Source organism: Centruroides sculpturatus, unplaced genomic scaffold (assembly GCF_000671375.1).
Source record: "Centruroides sculpturatus isolate CEXI.00-Female unplaced genomic scaffold, Cexi_2.0 scaffold167, whole genome shotgun sequence".
NCBI lineage: Eukaryota > Metazoa > Arthropoda > Arachnida > Scorpiones > Buthidae > Centruroides > Centruroides sculpturatus.
Window position 1 is genome coordinate 212,556 of NW_019384372.1, and position 20,356 is coordinate 232,911.

At 24.5% G+C, this 20,356-nt stretch overlaps 2 protein-coding genes across 5 annotated transcripts in view; one reads left to right on the plus strand and one right to left on the minus strand.

Annotated features, from left to right (window-relative positions):
• Nucleotides 1–1,289, plus strand: part of LOC111615076 (gamma-aminobutyric acid type B receptor subunit 2-like) — a 50,827-nt gene extending 49,538 nt beyond the window's left edge. For all 3 annotated transcript variants that reach the window (XM_023356474.1, XM_023356467.1, XM_023356457.1), the window contains 3 exons: nucleotides 71–158; nucleotides 225–496; nucleotides 569–1,289. In XM_023356474.1, coding sequence (XP_023212242.1) covers nucleotides 71–158; nucleotides 225–496; nucleotides 569–762 — 554 coding nt within the window. In that variant the 3' untranslated portion in view covers nucleotides 763–1,289. The remainder of the gene's footprint in view (nucleotides 1–70; nucleotides 159–224; nucleotides 497–568) is intronic.
• A 190-nt stretch (nucleotides 1,290–1,479) lies between these two features.
• LOC111615120 (rho GTPase-activating protein 29-like) lies at nucleotides 1,480–19,904 on the minus strand. Of its 2 annotated transcripts, none has more exons than XM_023356528.1 (22): nucleotides 19,307–19,904; nucleotides 18,670–18,730; nucleotides 18,523–18,580; nucleotides 18,293–18,430; nucleotides 17,762–17,826; nucleotides 16,602–16,712; nucleotides 14,724–14,804; nucleotides 10,445–10,687; nucleotides 10,169–10,285; nucleotides 9,950–10,089; nucleotides 9,563–9,663; nucleotides 9,307–9,492; nucleotides 9,050–9,186; nucleotides 8,783–8,971; nucleotides 7,211–7,405; nucleotides 6,984–7,111; nucleotides 6,564–6,644; nucleotides 6,341–6,477; nucleotides 6,084–6,245; nucleotides 5,321–6,016; nucleotides 2,555–2,738; nucleotides 1,480–2,483 (listed from the first exon to the last, which is right to left on the minus strand). In XM_023356528.1, exons 1-22 carry the CDS (start codon nucleotides 19,336–19,338, stop codon nucleotides 2,174–2,176), a joined length of 3,552 nt encoding a protein of 1,183 aa, XP_023212296.1. In that variant the 5' UTR covers nucleotides 19,339–19,904; the 3' UTR covers nucleotides 1,480–2,173. The 2 variants fall into 2 exon arrangements, with proteins under 2 accessions (XP_023212296.1, XP_023212289.1); XM_023356521.1 differs by having other exon boundaries at nucleotides 9,050–9,189.
• Between the last annotated feature and the right edge of the window lie 452 nt (nucleotides 19,905–20,356).

A 20,356-nucleotide genomic window follows, 5' to 3' on the forward strand; every position in this document is an offset into this window, starting at 1 on the left:
TATATTTATATATACTCGTATAAATAACCATTTTTATTTTTTTTTAAACGGTAATCTACGCACATTGCAGCAGAAACATATTCTGAAGAGATATCAAAAAGCTCGTATATCTCGACCGAAATGCAATTACTGGAAATCAAACCGGAATATCAAAAAAGGTAACGAATTTCTTTTGATAATTTATTTTTCAAGGCACGGAGTAAAGTTTATTGCTTTGTAAACAGGAAAATTTCTGCTCATTCGGTGCGTTTCCCTATTCTGGAAGTGGACGAGGAGCCAACTCGAGTGAGAGCCGAGAAATCGTGTCCCGAATTAAACCACTCGCCAACGGACGTAATTATGAACAATAAGATATCACTTAGACCCCGTTCTCTATTGGAAGAATTTAGTTTGATAGCAAAATATGCGGATGCATCTAGTAGCAGCGAGTCACCTCCAACTCCTAGAGCTCACGATGATGAAGAATCGAGAGTCAATAAACTAAATGAAGAAGAAGGTAGCTTTCATAATGCGCATATATATAGGAGCCATTACTTAATTTAATACGCGTGTTTACTTTTATTTCCAGGTAATGCAAGATATTCCAGATTAATACCCCCTGAGACTATACGAAGACACAGTGCAGAACTACCACAAACCGCTTCTAGAGTATCTGTTATACAAGAAAGGCATTACGTGCCTCATACCGTTAGAAAACCCTATCGATCATCCAGGCACTTATCTCAACCAACTATTAAATGTGACATTGTAGAGTATTTATGAAGCTTGGGGATTTATAGGAAAAGTTTCAAGAGAGGCCTTATAACATTAATACCCATAATCATATCTAGGTAAAAAAAACAAAACGAAATTAAATTCCCTCAAAAAATCTTCCATATCTTTTTAAATTAAAGAAATAATAATAATAAAGTGAAGATGAAAATAATAATAATAATACTCTGTGATATCCTTTGGTATTGATGCGGATTTATTTGTTGAACCCTCAGGTTGTTATTCTTTTGTACCAGAGAAGAAATATTGTATCAAAAACGTGTATTCCGGAAAATATTAGATGTCAAATTTTGATAAAAATAACACCTAAAAGAAAAAAAATTATATTATTGTTGCAAATGTTTTTAACTAAAAATGCGTGAATGAACTCGAAATACAGACTCGTATTTTCGATAACTTTTTGCTCATTCCACTTCATATTTGTATTAAAACTAATTTGTGATCATTGAAAAAACCAATAAATTCTTTTTTAAAAAATAATTTTCTAATCTTTCTTTTATAATGCTAAAAAAAATAAAAGTGGATATTTACCTTAAGATTTTTAAACAGAACATATACAATTTTTACTGAGGTATTAAAAAATTTTTTGCCATTTGGACCAGAAAATAAAGTAAAAATTTTTAATTAAATTCCTATTAGTAAATAAACAAAAGCAATTTTCAAGTATTAAAAAATATATATATGTAAAAAAATAGTCTCTTAGTAAATTAAAATTTGAAAATTTAATTCTTTGGATAATTTATAGTTAAAAATAAAATTTTTTAACTTTGACTCATAAATTTTGCATCAGATTATCAGTGACATTTTCAATTTGTTTCTTTGCTGTTCTGTTTTCATACATTAAAAATATATTTCTAAAATACAAGCAGTGCATATTTATACAGATATCCTTTTTTAATTCTGAACATTTGTACATATCTCTTGGACTGTAAAAATTTTTAACATTATCACAAATTTAACTAAATGATTATTTTTTTGACAGATATAACCTGTCTTTGCACTATCAGCCAATGTAATATACAGTATATAAATGAAACGCAATTTGTTTTGATAATACTGTTTTGAAATGATAGGAGTAGAAGCTAAGTTGACTAGTATATTAGAGAGGAACATTTACAGAAAAATAAGGCACAAATTATGTTATTACAATATGCCTGTATCTGTATGAAACAGTCATACTATCAACAAAGCAAATCTGAATTGTAAAAAGTTCTAAGCAATGCAATTTTCTTTAAAATTATTATTAAAATGAAAAAATTGCAAGCTGAACTATAACAGAATATATATGATTAGATGAGTATATTCTTTTCACTTAAATAATTTCATTTCTGTCTGTAGTTTGATTATGTACAATGTGCTTTACACAATTATCCACTTATATACAAGACACAATAATGAATGCTCACACAAAACGAGGTTGTCTGCTGGGAGAGAATTTGTCCGTCATCTTGGAAGTCCCGATTTCCTGCGGATCGCCTGAGGTGGCAGACGAAGTTAAAATGGACAGTTCGCTCTGCGTCAGTTTCTCGGCTTTCTCAGAATGCTGCGTTGTTTCTAATAAGGAACCGGATTCCATTAACATTTTTGTTGTGATGTATTGTTGTGAAGATTCTGAGCTTTTAGAAGAAGAAACAGTTTGTTGACTAGAATATTCACTATCTCCATTACTACCTTGTTTTGTTTGCAAGTCTTTATTATGCACCAAAGAATGACTAAAATAATAAATTTTAATAAATTGTTATGTTAATAATATTTCAAAGTAATTAAGAGAAGACAACTGTACCTTGAGTTGTTAATCTTTTTAGTAGGTAAATTTATGCCAGATGTTGCTCCTGTCGAGCTGAAAATAGTTCTACTACTGTAAGATGAACTAAGTGATGGCATGTAACGTTGTCCGAGAGAACTAATGCTCTCAGATAATGGACTGGAATATAAATTACTACCACTTGAACTTAAATCTTCTTGAACTTTTAAAAAAAAATATTTATGTATTGGAATCAAAATTTTAAAAATATGATATAAAATAATTTTTATATACCTTAATAGCTTATTAGTATTTTATTGTCAGTGGTAATTTTGTTATATTTTCTAATTTTATAAACAAACAAATGCAAAAATGTTTATTATATTCAAGATTTATAAATTACATGTAAATGCTTTATATTGTCTAACTAAACAAATATTGAATAAAGAAAAATGCAGTTAAGAAAAGAAAATTAGTTTTCAAATATGCAAATAAATATAATTTATATTAAGTCTGAAAAATTGTTAATAGTTATAAAGAGTAGGTATGACACTAAATATTTTATTAAGATATGAAAGTTAATAATGATTTATTTTATTAAAACTTTTAAAATCATTACATAAATAAAACTTTATGAAAAGAAATTTTGAAGTTAAAATTTTTCAGGGATTTAAAAAAAATAAATTAATATTTTCAGAATGTGATACATTATATAATATATAAGGTATATAACATGATGAAAATATATTACAAAAAGTTAAATTTAAGAGGTTATTTCTTAAGTAAATATGTAAGAGGAATGATTTAAGAATGACGAAAATCATTCATCTTACTCTCATCAATAAATCATTACTTAAATCATTCCTCTTCAATGTCTTAAAGAAAAATCAAAGATCTAAATAATTATTAAAGGACTATCAGTACCATTAAATATCTAATTAATTTAAGCTTTTGATTGAATATACAGGGCTATTTAGGCTTGCATTTTAAAAGAATGTTTTATCTTTAATATATTACTGTATAAAAGACGTTAACATTAATTAAACTGTATCTAATTTGAACTTGATAAATATTAAAAATTCATTCTTCAATAATTATATTTGATACATATTGTATATATTTTTAATCAAATAACAATTGAATATTTTGTTGAATATGAAACAAAAGTAAAATCTTTTTGATGATAGAAAATGCTATTACTTCCCTTTAAGTATATTTATTGTTGAAATTAATAATACTCATCATTTAACCTTTTTTAATTAAGAAATTGGTTAAAATTTTATAATATACAGGTATACCTCGCCTTACGTCGGTAATTGGTTCCAGGAGAACGAGGTAAGTTGAATTTACTTGTCTCCGAAACTACTTATCACTAGGCTAAACCATAAATTACCATTCCCGGTTCTGTATTTTATTTATTAATGCATTTTTAGTAATGTATGGTTAATAAGGATCTATTTTAAGCTTACAAACAAATAAATTTTAGTTTTTAATATAGTACAGAAAAAGTAATCTAAATTTACGAATGCATGTACTGTAAATACCATACATAGTTGTAAATGTATATATTTTAATATGATTTTATGTGCTTTAAATGCTTTTCTAGTGATATTACGACTTCAATATTTGTGGCGGACAGACGTAAAGTCGAATAAAATGACTTAAACTTGATTTTTATTTTTCCATATACTTTTTTGACAAGCGACGTATAATCGGAACGACGTAAGTCGAGGTATGCCTGTAGTTTCAAATACTTCATATTCATAATATACAGAAGTAATTTCAAATGATTCATCCTTGTACTTAACCATAGATTTTAGATGAAAATCATAATTTTATATTTTTAATAAATTTTTAAAATGTAAAGTTAAACTTATAAACAAAATCCATAGTTATTGAAATATTTTTGTCGTAATTTAAAAATTCTTTAGTTTTATTCTAATGAAAATATTGTTCCAAATTAGCTATTCAATCTAAAGAATTAAATAATTTATGATGATTCTCAAACACAAGACAGTGCTACTATTTAAACACTTGGCATTTTTTCATCTTTATTCAGTTGAAACGCCAAATGTTTAAATAGTAGCACGGTCTTGTGTTTGAGAATCATAGAAAATTATAAAACATGGTTTTGGAAAATTGAGAACAAATTAAATAATTATTTTAAAATATGTTGTTATGTTAATTTTACAGCTTTTTTACTTTGCAGCTTGTGATATATATGGGAAGTACTGAAATTGTATCAAATTTGAGCCTAGTGTTTTTGAAAATCTCCATGTTTTGAAACCTCCTGAACCCAAAAAAGTAAAAACATGGAAAATTCCTAAAATTTCTTTGACACATGCATGTTAGCATGTATTTTGTTTACTATCTCAGGATGGAATCATGGTTAATTAACAAAATTTGGAATGGTATAGATAACTTGTAAATAAGAGATATTGATGCTATTAATAGTACTTACAATTTTTTGTAAAATTCATTTCTACCTTCAGAATTAAACTTTTTATACTATTAATTATTATAAAAGGGCAAAAGTTAGTTTTTAACGAAATCTTGCAAGAGATGGTGCCAAAGACAATTCATTGCTGGATTTTTTTTTATATTAGAAATTGTTTTTATTGTAATCTTTCTAGATTACAATAAAGTTGGTTTTGATTATTGATTGAATTTTTCTATCAAAATCAATCTAATTCTGTAATAATAATAATAATAACTTAACTTGAAAATTACAAAAATCAGATTAAATTATTTGAATTACTTCATACACTTGTACAAATATTTTTAAATAGTAAATGGAATAATCACCTCTTTCTTTTGAAGTAGTTTCTCTTTCAGAATATCCTTCTATTATAGACTTGGGAGTACTATGAGTGGATTGATAAGTTGGTTTTGAAACATCAATATATTCACTAAAATGTTTTGAATCACTACTAAGACCTGAACAAGGATGAACAAAGCTTAAATCAATCATAGATTGAGGTGGGGCTTCAAAAAACTGTCGTCTTAATTCTGCAGTTATAGCAGATGTCGAGAGTCTATTTCCAGAACTGCTCATATTGACGGAAGTTACAGATGAAAATGCACAAGATGCCTGACTAGTTTCTTCTTGACTATTTACTCCACTATCTTCTGCAGATGATGTTGAATGTTCAGTAGTATATTTTTTATCAGAACTTAAAGCAACATTTCTCCTTGGAGGTGGCACAGGTGGTTCATCAAAACTTCCAACATCAGATGGTGCAATAGAATCTTCCTCAAATGACTTTAGAGGCACACTATGTATGCTGGAATGACTTGTTTCTGATACTGCAGGTGAAGAAGACTGTGTTCTGGAATCTAATGTATTTAATATTTCTTTTCTTTGCAGTGTATATAAATTATCCGACTGTCTTAACACTCCTTTATTGTAAGGAAGCAATGGTGACTTTCTTATTAGATTATCATCTGGCAGCATATCAGGAAAATCATCATCAGAAACTACACTAGAACCTAATAAATCATCTGTAAAAAAAAATGTTTCTTAGAATATTAACAAATTTTTTAATTATACAAATGAAGAAATAATTACCTGATGATGGTGTAAAATCACTTGTATCTTGCATAAAAATTTGTTTTTCTGTTTTCTTGCACTGAGCACTTTCATACAACACACTATTATGGTTATCATCAAACATATCAACATCACCAGTTTGATTTGTTCCAGATAGTGTTCTACTGACTTTTCTTTTTTCTAATAAACAAAAGAAAACAACAACAAAAAAAAAACAATTATTTAAAATGCTTATTTTTTAATAAATTTAAAATGTTACATTCAAAATATTCTACCTGACACATTTAACTCTATAAACTGATTTGGATCTTTGTGATCATCAAATATTTCAAGAGCATAATTAATTAAAAGTTCAATAATACGTGTTTGATGTACAGTATCTACTAAGGAGCTTAAAGATGCTGTGCCTTCACTAAAATATTGAATAATATATATTTAGTATTTAAATATTTATTGTTTTGTTTTAAATTTTAAAATAATTGTTTAAAATATACTGACCTTGTTCGTAATAATGTGGGACCAAAAACAATTCCTAAATTACTAGGAGGCATGTTATTATGCTCAGAATAATCAGAAACTCTAAGATTAAATAAGAATTTTATCACATTCTTTTTAACCAAACAAAAATGATTGTCAAATTTTAACTGAGTTACTGATTTGAAGAAATTGGCAAGCTAAAATATATAGTATTGCCATCTTCATTAAAAATTTTTATCTTAAGTAAAAATTAACAAGAACTGACAACTTTATATATCTCAGTACTAAATTCATTTAGAAAATCTTAAAATTCAGTAATAATTGACACACAAAAACTTATTTTCCATTAAACTGTAAGTTTTTATTTTTATCGATTTTAAATCAAATTTTTATTTTTATCTATATATATATGAAAATATTACAACAAAAGTTTTACTTTACCTTTTCAAATGATGCATTAGATAAGCAAGTGTTGTATAATGAATAATGGGTAACTGTCGGACTAATATTTTAAGTTCTTTTAGAGCTTCATCTATTTGTGTATATTCTTCTTTCAAACTAGGATAATACTGTAAAATAAAAAATATATTCTTATAATAAGAGCCTTTATAATCTTAAATTGAATTTGTATGATAATCAACTGATATTTAAAATATTTTTATACTTACTTTTGCAATATTGATGAAGTCAGGATAATATCTAAAGGTAAGTAGTGGTTCTGGAAGCTGTCTTAAATATAGCTTTAATACATTTGCAATGACATTTGGATGTGCATCTGTCAAATCTACTAAATCTGCACCACTTTCAAAACTTTGGCACAATTTTTCAACCCGTGATTTAACACCAGACACACGATAAATGCCCTAATGTTATTTTAAAAAATAATAATAATCCATAAAATTTTCAGATGCACAATTATGGTATAAAGGATAAAATACAACAAAATATCTCTCTTAAATAACAAAATAATACATAAAATTATTACAAATAGTACTCTAAACACAATACGTCATACTAATAAACAAAAACATTATTATTTAGTTAATTATTAAAATTTTTTAAATTCCTGATGAACTGTAGATATATAACAATAAAATTTTCTGGATTACAGATTAGTGAAAACTAATATTTTAAATTAAATAATAGCATACATAAAATTTACAAATTATTTTGTTCAAATTGTACAGTACAATAAGTTACATTTCAGAAATTACAAAATAAATGAAAATGAAATTAAATGGAAGAAAATGAAAAACATTAATATTCAAATTAAAATAATGTGTTAAATTGTATTTACTGAGGCATAAAACTAAAAAAAAAAAAAAATCATTTGAGATACATCTGCTATCATATTTTTTACAACTATATAATTTATTATTTTATAATTTCATCTAGAATTTACAAGAAAGTAAAGATGACTATAATAAATTTTTGAAGTAAAATTTTGGAAAAGTTTTTGTGTAAAGTTTGCTATTGTACCTATGTTAAGTTTTTAATATTATATATTGAAATCCAAAACAGTAAAATGAATATGATAAATTCAGACCAAGAAAACTTTATAATGACTAGAATACTTAGAAAATTAAAACCTTGAACAGGTGAATTTTTTGTATAATTTTAATTATAATTTTGTATAATTGTAATATTTAAAGATGGGCTTATAAATCGCATTTATGCTTTGTAAAAATTTGATATGAAACTTTGAAAATATTAAATAATAATTTTTTGAATGTTTACGATTTAAAAAAATAGTGTCTTCAGTAAAGTTCTGGCAAAAATAATCAAATGCAAAAAACATGAAATAAAACAGCTTATGTCAAATATATAAAGTTTGAATATTGTACCTCATAATAATATTGTCAGATTCATATAGGTAGTGCTGAGTAAAATGTACATATTAACAAACTATAATGGATTAAAAATTAAAATATGAATAAAAACTAGTAAGTGATAATTTTTAATTTTAAACAAAAGTTTTAATAAGAAAGCTTTTTTTTTTTTTCAGAAAATTACTTTTTTTTGGAATTTAATATGATTATAATTATCTGTATCCATATTTAAAATATAAAAAAATACTTTATTTGATTTGTATTTTCAAAAAATTTTCTATATACATATACTACTTACTATTATGTTTTAACATTTTTTAAACAATTCTTTATAGAGAAAAATTTTAAAAATTATATAAAAAAACAAGATAAAGATTCACATAAAAGTATTTTGTTATGGTTAAATCTTACCTTAATTAATAATCCTCTATTTTCTATTTCATTTACACACTTTGTAATAATGTGAGGTATTCTCCCTCCCAATTTTTCTGCATGTGTTGTTAACTCAACACCAAATGTTGTCATTTTGTTAGGAAGACGTTTATGACCACACTGCAATGCTAAGACTTCTAGACATTTTTTATGACAAGGTAAACCACACTGAAACAATTATTATAATAATAATTAAAATTATTAAGTAATTAATTATAAAATCATTTAAAAATTTTTAAATCTTACTTCAGAACATTCAAAACCTTGAAAACACACATAACAATCACACTCTCGACATCGAGATAAAGTCTTCAGTTTTCTAAAACTATGAGTCTCGGCAGCTTTTGACATTGTGGGTTGTCGATTATAATTGTAAAGGCCATCTGCTAAAAGGAAAATTAAATGTATTTTTTTTTCTTTATCGCATATATCACTGAAGCAATATCTAAGCACAAATATTTAATAATATTTAGATATTTCAAATATTGTAAAATTATAATCACCATTATCATGATCAGTTTCTAACTCATCTCCTGATGATACTGTTAATATTTTTCTTCCTGAGGCATGTGGACTAGCAGTAGGGCTAGTATCTTGTGATTTATTACTTGGACAACTACTAATACTATCTGAATCACTTCCAATAGCTCTTACAGATGTATTCCAAGTTTTTGAAGGAACTTTTTTTTCTGATAAATAATAATATTATATATATATTTTGCTGTTTGTATTATTAATGATTCTTAATAAAACTTATACCTCTATTTTCTGCAGAAAGTCTAGCTTCTAATACTTGATGTTTTAAAAAGTTAAATGAGCCTTCTTCTTCTGTAGGCTCATTTAATTTACATTCCCTATCTCTGAAATTATAAAGATATAAGTTAAATAACATATGTGTATAAAAACAAATACAAGGTGATTCAAAAGTAATCACTCATTTTTTAATGACTTTTTTTGTTAGACCAATTTTTAACTTCCTTTCAGAAGTAAAACAACATTAAAGGCAGGAGATTTGTGATGAATCTGCATAACTTAAAAAACTGATGCTATTATAGTTATCTTTTTCATTACATTTTCAAAAATTATAAATAAAAAACAGATGATTACTTTTGCACTATCCTATACAAACAAATCCAGAAAATTAACCTGCTTTCTCCACAATAAGGTTCAAAAGTGAATGGAATAAGTTTATGCATGGTTCGATAAGGTAATACTTTTTGTTTTACAAATTCCATATACTGTGAGCCTACTTCATATGACTTAGCACTTTCACATAACATCTGAAACTACATTTACTTTAATTTAGTAGCTGTATGACTAGAATAAGTTTGATATAATAATTATAACACAATAATAAATTAATACCTGGACAGGTGCAGGAGTTGATGTCGTATACTGAAGCTGAAAATAACCTGCTGTCACTGCTTTCATTGTTTGATCACACTGATAAATGAGCTCTCTCACTTCTTTTAAAACTTTGGCCTTGAAATGAAATATATTATTAATAATGAAAGATGAAATATTAATGCTTTTTATGAATATTAGTTCATAACTAAAAAAACCTGAACTTTAGTTGGACTTTGTAATTAAAAATGGTAAATTTATTGCATTTGTAATAAAGCTAGTTAATTTATAAATTACCTTCACTTTTTCCAAGTTCACTGTTTGTTCATTAGCTTCTGCAATGCATGCTTTATAAGTTGTTTCAGCTTCAATAGCTTTATGAAGAGCATCATCTTCAATACGACGTTTCTTATCTACTTTACTGGTTTCAGCACCTTCTGTGTTTTCAGCTTTCAATACTGATTCTTTAGCTTTTTCATATTCTTGTTGTTTTTGAAAGTATGATGCTTTAGCTTTTTTCATATTACTAATAGCTTCATGCTAAATAAATATATAAATAATAATTTGTTTTTTGAGCAATTTTATTTCAATATTTAAATAAACAAAAATGTAGAGCTAATAAACAAAAAAACCATACAAAACTATATTTTTTTGTAGTTTGACAAATTTCTACATTGAATGAAAATATAATATGTATAAAAGTATGTTATAAAATAATAATTTCATTTTTATTCAGAGTAAAATTGTAACATATATATTTTTGTATACATGTTAAAATAGAATAACAGCAGATAAGTTACTCATTTAAAGATTCAGGACTCCAAAACAGGTTATTTAGTAAAAACAATTTTCTGCTTATTTAATTTGATTATAAATTCATTAATTTCAATGATAAATTGAAATTAATAAGAGAAGACTGAATATAGCTTCTGGAATAAGTTTATGCAATATAGCTTTCTGGAATAAGTTTCTGAATATATTCTATTGTACTTTAAAAATAAAGTTATTATAACTTTGTTAATCAATATCTACAAACCCACAGAAATGCCATATCAAAAATGAGGGATTACTGGATATTTTTTGTATTTTTGCAAAATTCCATATGTGCAATCTAAATATTACAGACATTGTTGTATTTTGCTGTATGCTTCTGATTTGTTTTTTTACACACTAATTAATCTAAAGATAGATTTCAAATCCAAACCTGATAGTTATATATTAAATAACAAATGATTGCCAAATTTTATTGGGCTATATTACTACTGCTATTATTAATTAAAGACTAAGTAATTTGGCACTAGAGGCAGGCATTAGTCACTATCTCTAAGATTGTCAACATGTCACTTACCAGTTCCCATACAACTTTATAAGTTGTAAAATTGTATATGAAATGGTGTTGGATGACAATTTGTGTGAATAATTTATAAAGGAGTACTACTTCATTGTAATAAAGCTTAAATAGGTTTGTGTTTACTCATCTGAAATGTCTAGCATTAAAGATTTTTAAAGTTGATTTAATGATCTTGGTTCCTTTTTAAAAATGGTTATAGAATGGTTGTGACATCTGTATGTTACTAGTCTCTATGACATCAATTACTTGGAATATATAACAAAATCTGAATATAACACAATAGTCATGCACTGTATTAAGATTATATCACTCTTGATCCCATGGTCAATCTCCATACATATAATAGTATGTACTGCTGCACTTCCATCTTTAGAGAGGTTGTAGCTGAAGTTCAAACGTTAAACTTGTACGGCAAGCAGAAGTACACATTTGACATTTGAACTCTAAGTAACACACGTTGCACCACACATTCACATTGCGCACTGACTCATGGGATATTATTGAAAAATGGTGGAAATATTTAATAACGACAAATGTTACCAGCAAAGGTAAATAAACAAATTAAACTACTTTAAAGTATTTATAGGATGTTTAATAACACTAAATAATTATTGTTAATTAGCATCGTGTTTCCTACTGTACAATAGGACTATGTCATACTTTTGTTGAGGGAAGTAGTGGCTTATGTAAGTAAATCCAAAAGCAGCTCAGGAAATTATTTTTAGAAGATTTACAAACATATTACACTGCTGATGGTAGAAGATGCTGTGAAAGAACAAATGTACTCCTACAGAATTATGATAAGTTATTATGAACAGAAATATATGTAAATTCTATAGGTATTTCACATCACTTGCAAAAAAATTGAATAATTAAATAATTTCTGGATTAAAATTGTCTGTTTCTTTACAATATTATTCATAAATGCTTAAATAATCATTATTTTAATAAAATAAATCATAATTTTAACCCCAAACACAAAAAAATGAAGAAGTTAAGCCAAACTTCTACTCGCCATGCTATATGTAGTAAATGCCATTATTAACCTTCTAGAATTACCAGATGGTGGCGCTTAATGTCCAATGTTCACGTTTTGGGCTGAAAACATTGGCCACAACCTCTCTTTTAACTTGATTTCTGTGGAGGCTCTTTAGCATATCAATGTCCAAACAAATTTCAATTTACAGAATGCAGGATTATTGTCTACTTTTCAGAAGGTTCTAGATTAATGAACTTCTACTCTATTAATAAAGAAATAAATGAATACATAAAAAGAATACTATTCCATATCATTTTGTCCTAATTTTAGCAGTTTAATGGTATTTATTTCATATTTGTTTTGTTTAATACCAATTTGTCCAGTAATCTTGCCAAAAAGTATTCCACTCATTAGTTTTACTGAATGACTTATTTTGTCCAATATGTTTTATCCAATAATCAACAATTTCAAGAATCATTACAGTAAACTTTTTAATTTTAAAAAATATTACTTTAAAAATTATATACTAATAATTTTTTAAAAGATTAAAAATTTTATCAAAAATTTTTTAAATTGACAAATTGAAAATTTTCAATACATTCAAAATTATTTAATTAATTAGAAAAACTATTATAACTAAAATTCAGAAAGTGCTAGATTAATGAATCATTACTTACTTATTTATAGATTAACAACTATTTAAATTAAACACAAAATCAAACTCTACTTTCACAATGCTTGAGCCATGAGATGTTGGAATGTTTATGCTCAAATGATCAATGGACAATAAAATATTTTGTAAATGGCCTTCTAGATTAAAAAAATCTTTACCCATCAATCTGGAAACTGTTAGAACTTGTAAAAAAAAATCAAAAGAAAATATATTCAACAGAGATGGATGATATGATTATATTAATATGATACATATCCAATCAAAAATTTCTTCTTTATCAATAATAAACTGAAGTCATTTTTGTCAACTACAAAGATTACTTCACTGAATACAATAATAATATTATCCAGTATTCGTGACTAATCACTTATAAATAAAATTATATTCTGGGTACACACGATAAAAAGAAAAACTGTGAAGGAAGAAATATTCAATAATAATAATAATAATAAATTTCTGTCTTACTAAAATTTGAAATTCAGTTTTCTTTTATCAAATTAAAATCTTATATAAACCTTGTTAATAAAATTATTAAATTTTTCTCTTTATTATACAATATCATCTAAAAGCATAAAATGAAAAAAATGTTAATGATATGATGAACACAATATGTATTATAAAATATTAAACCACATTTGAACTTTGATGTTAATCAAACAAAATATTACTGAACTAAAAGTCTATTTAAAAAAAACTTAATAAATAAGTAAAATTATATATTCAAATCTAAACATATTTTAAAATTTAAACATATGTTATTTATGTATTTTTTTTAATTTATTAATTACCTTTGTAAATTACGCTTGATCCAATGTACGACTGAAAATGTTTTTGATAATTAATTGCACTAAACTGAAATAATTTAAATGACAAATAAACAAATCTTAAATTTCCAGCAAAAAATTTTTAACCTTTACTGTAAACATTTTTGACCTAGTTGATAGGTCTTCTTCAGGCACAAACAGAATATTACAACATTAAAAAGAACGTATTTTGAAATACCCAAATATAAAATTCAGAATGTAGAACATTTACATGGAGTAGACTTGCTTTAAATATAGACTTGAAATGTAGAATATTAAAGTTATGTGGAAACATTAACAATACAAACAGTATTGTACATTATGTTTTAATATACACTCCTATACATTTACTTTTTGCTATAAAACTAAGGTGTATCTAGTTATAAATTTTTTTGGAGTCTTGAAGCTTAAGCATTTATCTTTTTTTTTTTCTTTTACACATTGTAATTTTATTACTACTACAGCAATTAAGTTTTCAAATTTATAAAATTACAAGTGCTTTAATGTATATAAAATTTTGTTTATGCTATATTTTTACGTTTAATTGACTGAAAAATTGATACTGACATAAAAATACTGAAAAAACATTTAATTTCTTGATATAATCATTACATTCTTTTTTAAGTTTCTCAAATTTCTATTTTTATATTATTTAAAAATTAATTTGTATTTCTACTCAGATAAGAGAAATTTTTCTTATATCAAATAAAAGATTAATTAAAAATTTAAAAAAATATATATGTACACACACAAAAATAAATAAAACCAACCATTTTTTTAATTTCCCTTTGCCACATTTCTTTAATCTGTTTTCTTGATTTTTCATGTTCTGAACGTCGATTTGAAAGTTGCTAGACAACAATAAAACAATTCAGAATTATAAAATAATAATTTTAATACGATTATTATTAAATATATTAAGTATATATAAATAATTTATTTTAAAAAATTTTATTCTGTAATTTTATTGTATAATTATTTATTTAAATTAACTACACACCATTATTTAATAAAAAATTTCTCATTTGCCATACATAATATATCAAGTAGTTAATAAAATATAATTACTAACAAAAATTTTAAATTCCAAATTTTAATTTTAATTATTTTGAAACTAAAAAAAGTAATATTAAATACTTCATGTAATAATAATAGAACAATTAATCTATTATTCAATCATTGAGTCAATAATTGACACCATATCTATTTACAACAATTTTTTAATTTGACTTTTTTCATAGATTTTATTAAAGCCAAACAATACTTGAGAAATAAATGATTCAACATATAATTAGCACTTTCTATTTCAAACTTTAATATCTCAAAGTTCGAAGTTTTCTCATTTAAAAAATTGTTGTATTAGCATTATTTTCTTGAAAATAAACAATATGAGAACAATTATCAAAAGCAAAATTTTCCATTATAAACATAAAAAAATAATCTTAAAACAATCTGTAAACTATTTGAAATGAAACAGTTTAACTACATTAATATGAATATAATTTCTGTTACCTCTATTCATTTGTATATTATTTCTTTTAATATTTACTTATTATAAATAAGGAAAAGTTTCTTATCCAAATCCATATACATAAGTGATTAAAAATTAAATTAATATCACATAAAATAATAGTGAACAACTAAAAAGAACTTCAGCAATTATTATATTTAAGAAAAGTTATGATAGCCAAGATCATATCATAACTATGGATATTTATAGATTTATATGGATATTTTAAGAGATAACATTAGGAAAACATAGATATAATATTTATGATAATTATTCTTATATAATAAAATTATCTTTTATCACAACCATTTTAAATACTTTCAATATAACCATTATATCATAATTATATAAAATTTTTAAACACATTTTAATAGTCAAAATTATTAAATTTAATGGTAGAGCATATTCATTGCTCTTATTATTAGTTAAATAAAAATTCAGAAGGTTATTACTAAACTTATCCAGACTAATTTTATTACTATACAACAATAAATTTAAACTACTGCACCTAAAAGTATATATAATAATTTATATTCTCATAAACTTGAAATAAATAAAAAATTTATATATTTATACTGTATTGTGCACTGTATATTATAAAAAGATTTTATATATAACAAGAGCAGCAATATTTTTATTGAATGCAATTATATTTGTGTTAGATTTGAAATGTAGGAGCAAACTTCATCATTCTTTTACTATATACAGAAATTCACTGTTTAATAAAATATGAATGTGCTTATTAAGATTTTTAAAATAGAAATTAATGAACTATATATATTTTAAAATATTTAGAAGTAAAAGTTATACTTGTACTATAAACAATTCATTTTTATTTAAAAATAATATAGAATAAATACTTATTTAGTAGTTTCATTATTTTTTTTTTATATTATAACTTTCTAAAAAATTATTCAATTTATAACAATTTAGAATTTAAATTAAGTTGCACATAAAAATTATATGTATAACATTTTCAATTTTTAGCTGTGTTTACAAAATAGTCATGTTTATTGACTATCTTTTTAAAGGATTAAATAAATAAAAAAATCAGTAATAGCAAATCTTTACAACATCCATCTGTCTAGGAAATTGATAAAATAAAATAAACAAATATATTTTCTAATATTAAACTTACATCTATAAATTTTGGCCCTTGTATAACAGAGCATGTAGCTACTGAATTGCCTGAGTTTTCAATATCTTGATCTAGAGCTGCACAATATATAGACTGGAGTGGAAGAAAATTCTGCAAAATTTTTTTTGACATTTTAATGAAAACAATTATTAACATATTAAAGATTTAATTTATTCATATTTTAAGTACAATTCAATAATGAAATAATTATTAACTAATTTTACTTTAATATTATCTGAAAGTAACAACATCTATATTTAACAGTCATTAAATAAATTAATTCTTACTTCTTTATTGAAAAAGTGAAAAAGCTGTCAAATTTAAATAGTATTCATATGATTAAAAATTTTTCAAATTTAATTCAAAATTTATTGTGTCAACTACCAAATTCAGGTTTACCTTTCATTTTAAAAAAGTTTAAATATATAGAAAAACAAAAATTTAACTTAAACATTATATGATAAAGGTTTAACAAAACTATAATAAAGTAAAAAAAAAAAGTCACTTTGAATTACATGTATTATGAAAAATATGTAGTTTTATAAATTTATATATTTTTACCATTATTATTTTTATAATATAGATAATGAACATTCTCCAATATTAAATAATATAACTTTTGAGTAGTTTTTAATTACAAAAATTCTTCTTACACTTTGCCTATGAGTAAATTTACAAAACCACTATTATTAGTAAAATTTTCAGTATAGAATTGCTATTTATTTATTTATTTTTGAAATATATTCTATATAATATATCCAAGTTTTTGAATAATTTGAATAAAGTTAACTCAAAACTATTGAAGTGTTTACTTCAAAAATACACTAAATAGTAACTTAATGCTTCAATAACTACAAGTATTAATTACTAAATTATAAAATTTATGTACAGAAATATCTTAATATTAAATATTAATTTTAAAAACTAGGTTAAAATCTAACAAATACAAAATTATGTATATTAATTAGTTTTACATTTATAAGTATTATTAGAGAAAAATAATTTAAAAAATTTATTTCATTTAAAAAGAAATCACTTTCATATAATATATATATTTTTAATAATAATGTTTTTATATTTGCTTTATTTATAAAATTATATATTTCTTATAACAAACAAAAATTAAAGATTGAGGATTTAAAAGTATATCAATAACTTACTTCTTCTTTTAAAATTGGTCGTGTCATCTGTGCAAGTTTAGATATACTTCTTGCATGCTCAATTTCTAAATTGAAAAATTTCAAAAATTTAATTTGAAATTAAATTTATTATTTAAAGTTTGATAAAAATATTTAAGAGTATCCCTGATAAATAGTAATAATAAGTTTTAATTACATTAAAAAAATTAATGTAATACATTAAAAAAATTAGTGTTGTTGACATTTCATTTATTAAATTCCTGAATTTTTTCTAACTATAAATATCAATTAAGCTAGATTAATATAAATTTGGGATTAAGTTATTTTTAACTCATGAAGGAATTGAAGCATGGTTGACTGCACTTTTACTAGTATACAGTATATATATACGTTTTTTTTATGAAGTATCACCAGTAATTGTAGTCAACTAAGCATTAATTATGTTATTTACTAAATTATATATAGCTTTATAAACTTTTCCAAACAACATAGTTTAATCCACAAACATTAGTTTAAAAAAATTCTAATTAGAAATATTTAGAAAATAATTACCAAGGTGACACCTTTTCTCAATATATGTCATTACATCCTTTGCATATTTAGACCAAACTTTTGCCCTTTGTAAAGCTAGATTAACACCATGGTCATGCTGCATGAGACAGCCATCAATTTCGTTGGGAGGAAGGTCAGCTGAAATGTTGTTTGAAGGTTAATATGATGATACAATAATAATTAGAAACCATTAGTTTCTATTACACATTATCATAAAATAACCATTATACCTATATCTCTTGCAAAAGATTCAGATTCATTAACATCCCTAAGAAGATTATCACATGACTGGAATAAATAAATTTTAAAATAAATAAATAAATAAAAATATATTTATCATCACTGTTAAATATTGTTTTAATAATGAAAAGCTTTACCCGAGTTTTAATGACTTGATTAGATGTTGAATCTAAATCTCCCATCAAATATTCAGATACCCTGAAAGAATAAAGAATAAATTGATATGAACTATTTATCCTTCACCACATGAATATTACATTTTATCATTCCTGTTTAGTAATAACACCATTTAAATTAACTTATGGTGGGAGATAATTGCCAATTTAAAATGAATCAAGGTTTACAAATGATATTTTAAGTCTGTATTCATCTATAACCTTCAAAACAAAGTATTGTTATAACCTTAAAAAAAGTTTATCAAAACAAAAAATTTAAAATAGTATCAGTCAATCTATACATGCTTCGATTTGAAATTTTTTTAATATACATTCCAGACAAAAATATATATATTTTTTAATCGTTAATTTATTCTGATTGTAGCTAAGACACATTCTGGGTCAAATGAGACGTAGACTATCATAATTTAGCAAAATTATATTAGGACAGCCCGGTTTCTCTAATCAACCAAAGCCGGGAATGAAAATTTATAACGAGAAAAGAAAAAACCTAAAAGAATATGCAAGAGAGAAACATTAAATCAATCAATTCTGTTACATTACAAATATATATAATCATGCAATAATTTTATCTAAAGCATCATCTATTACTACTCACCTTAAGATAACATCCTTAATTGAACATGGCATGATGATATTAAGAAATAAATAAATAAAAGTTTTAGTTTCACTGGTACACACAAACACTAAAATATACACTTTAAACTAACAGAAGACATAGTTTGGAGGGAAATAAATAATGATTAATTACATTGCTTATCACATATCTCAAATTCCTAAGAATCATGTTACACAAACACTTTTCTAAATTACTTTCTAATATTTAATAGAATTAAGTCAAAAAGCAACTTAACAAACGCAGTTTTCGTATGTATTGGATGCTACATTATACAGTTTCCTGTCAGAGGGGAAAAACAAAATACAATACACTAACATTACCGCGCCACCAACGACACATCAGGCGACACATATACACATTCCACACTTAATGAAATGTGTTGTCGGAGTGGACAGATAGTCATCTTCCGTACAGTTAAAACACCCAAGTTTCGCAAGGGGAAATCGACCAATGGATAAACGAGAAATAAAAAAATGAATATAAAATATAAAACTGCAGAATACAAAACTAAAACTTTACCTCTTCCTTCCGAATATCGTATTATAAAACGTAAATTAACTCAGGCGGAAATACACTGTATTTGTAAGTGAATGACGTGAATTAGCCTACCTCTACTTCTCGACGTTTTTACTTTCCTAATTCAACCTATACATATTTTAAAATATGAAGGATCTAATATAGTTACAACGGAGTAATTGTTTCCGTTTTAAAAGGCCAAAGGAGTATAATATTACTGGCAGCAACACGTGTTAAAGTTGATTACAGGATTAAACATATCACGTACGCTAAAGGAGATGCGTGACATCCAATATTGAAATTATATATTTATATATTTTAAAATAACAATCCTGCGAGATCGTAATTCTATTAATGGAGCCGATATAAAGTGCAAAAACTTCCCTATTTAATATAACGCGCTATTTTTCTATATCCTGTCCTCTACAAAACTTTTATGCCGGCGCTTAAATTTTGTTATCTTTGTATCTATTTAACTTTTTATTGATTTCCAATTCAATTTTTTAACTATAC

Bases quoted from the DNA above. Each gene is read 5' to 3' on its own strand.
- LOC111615120 (XM_023356521.1), bottom strand. From the start codon at position 19,338: ATGCCATGTTCAATTAAGGATGTTATCTTAAG. The intron at 18,431-18,522 runs GTATAATGGTTA...ACAACATTTCAG, and splicing joins ATCTTTTGCAAGAGATATAG to CTGACCTTCCTCCCAACGAA. The intron at 6,017-6,083 runs GTAATTATTTCT...TTTTTTTTACAG, and splicing joins TGATTTTACACCATCATCAG to ATGATTTATTAGGTTCTAGT.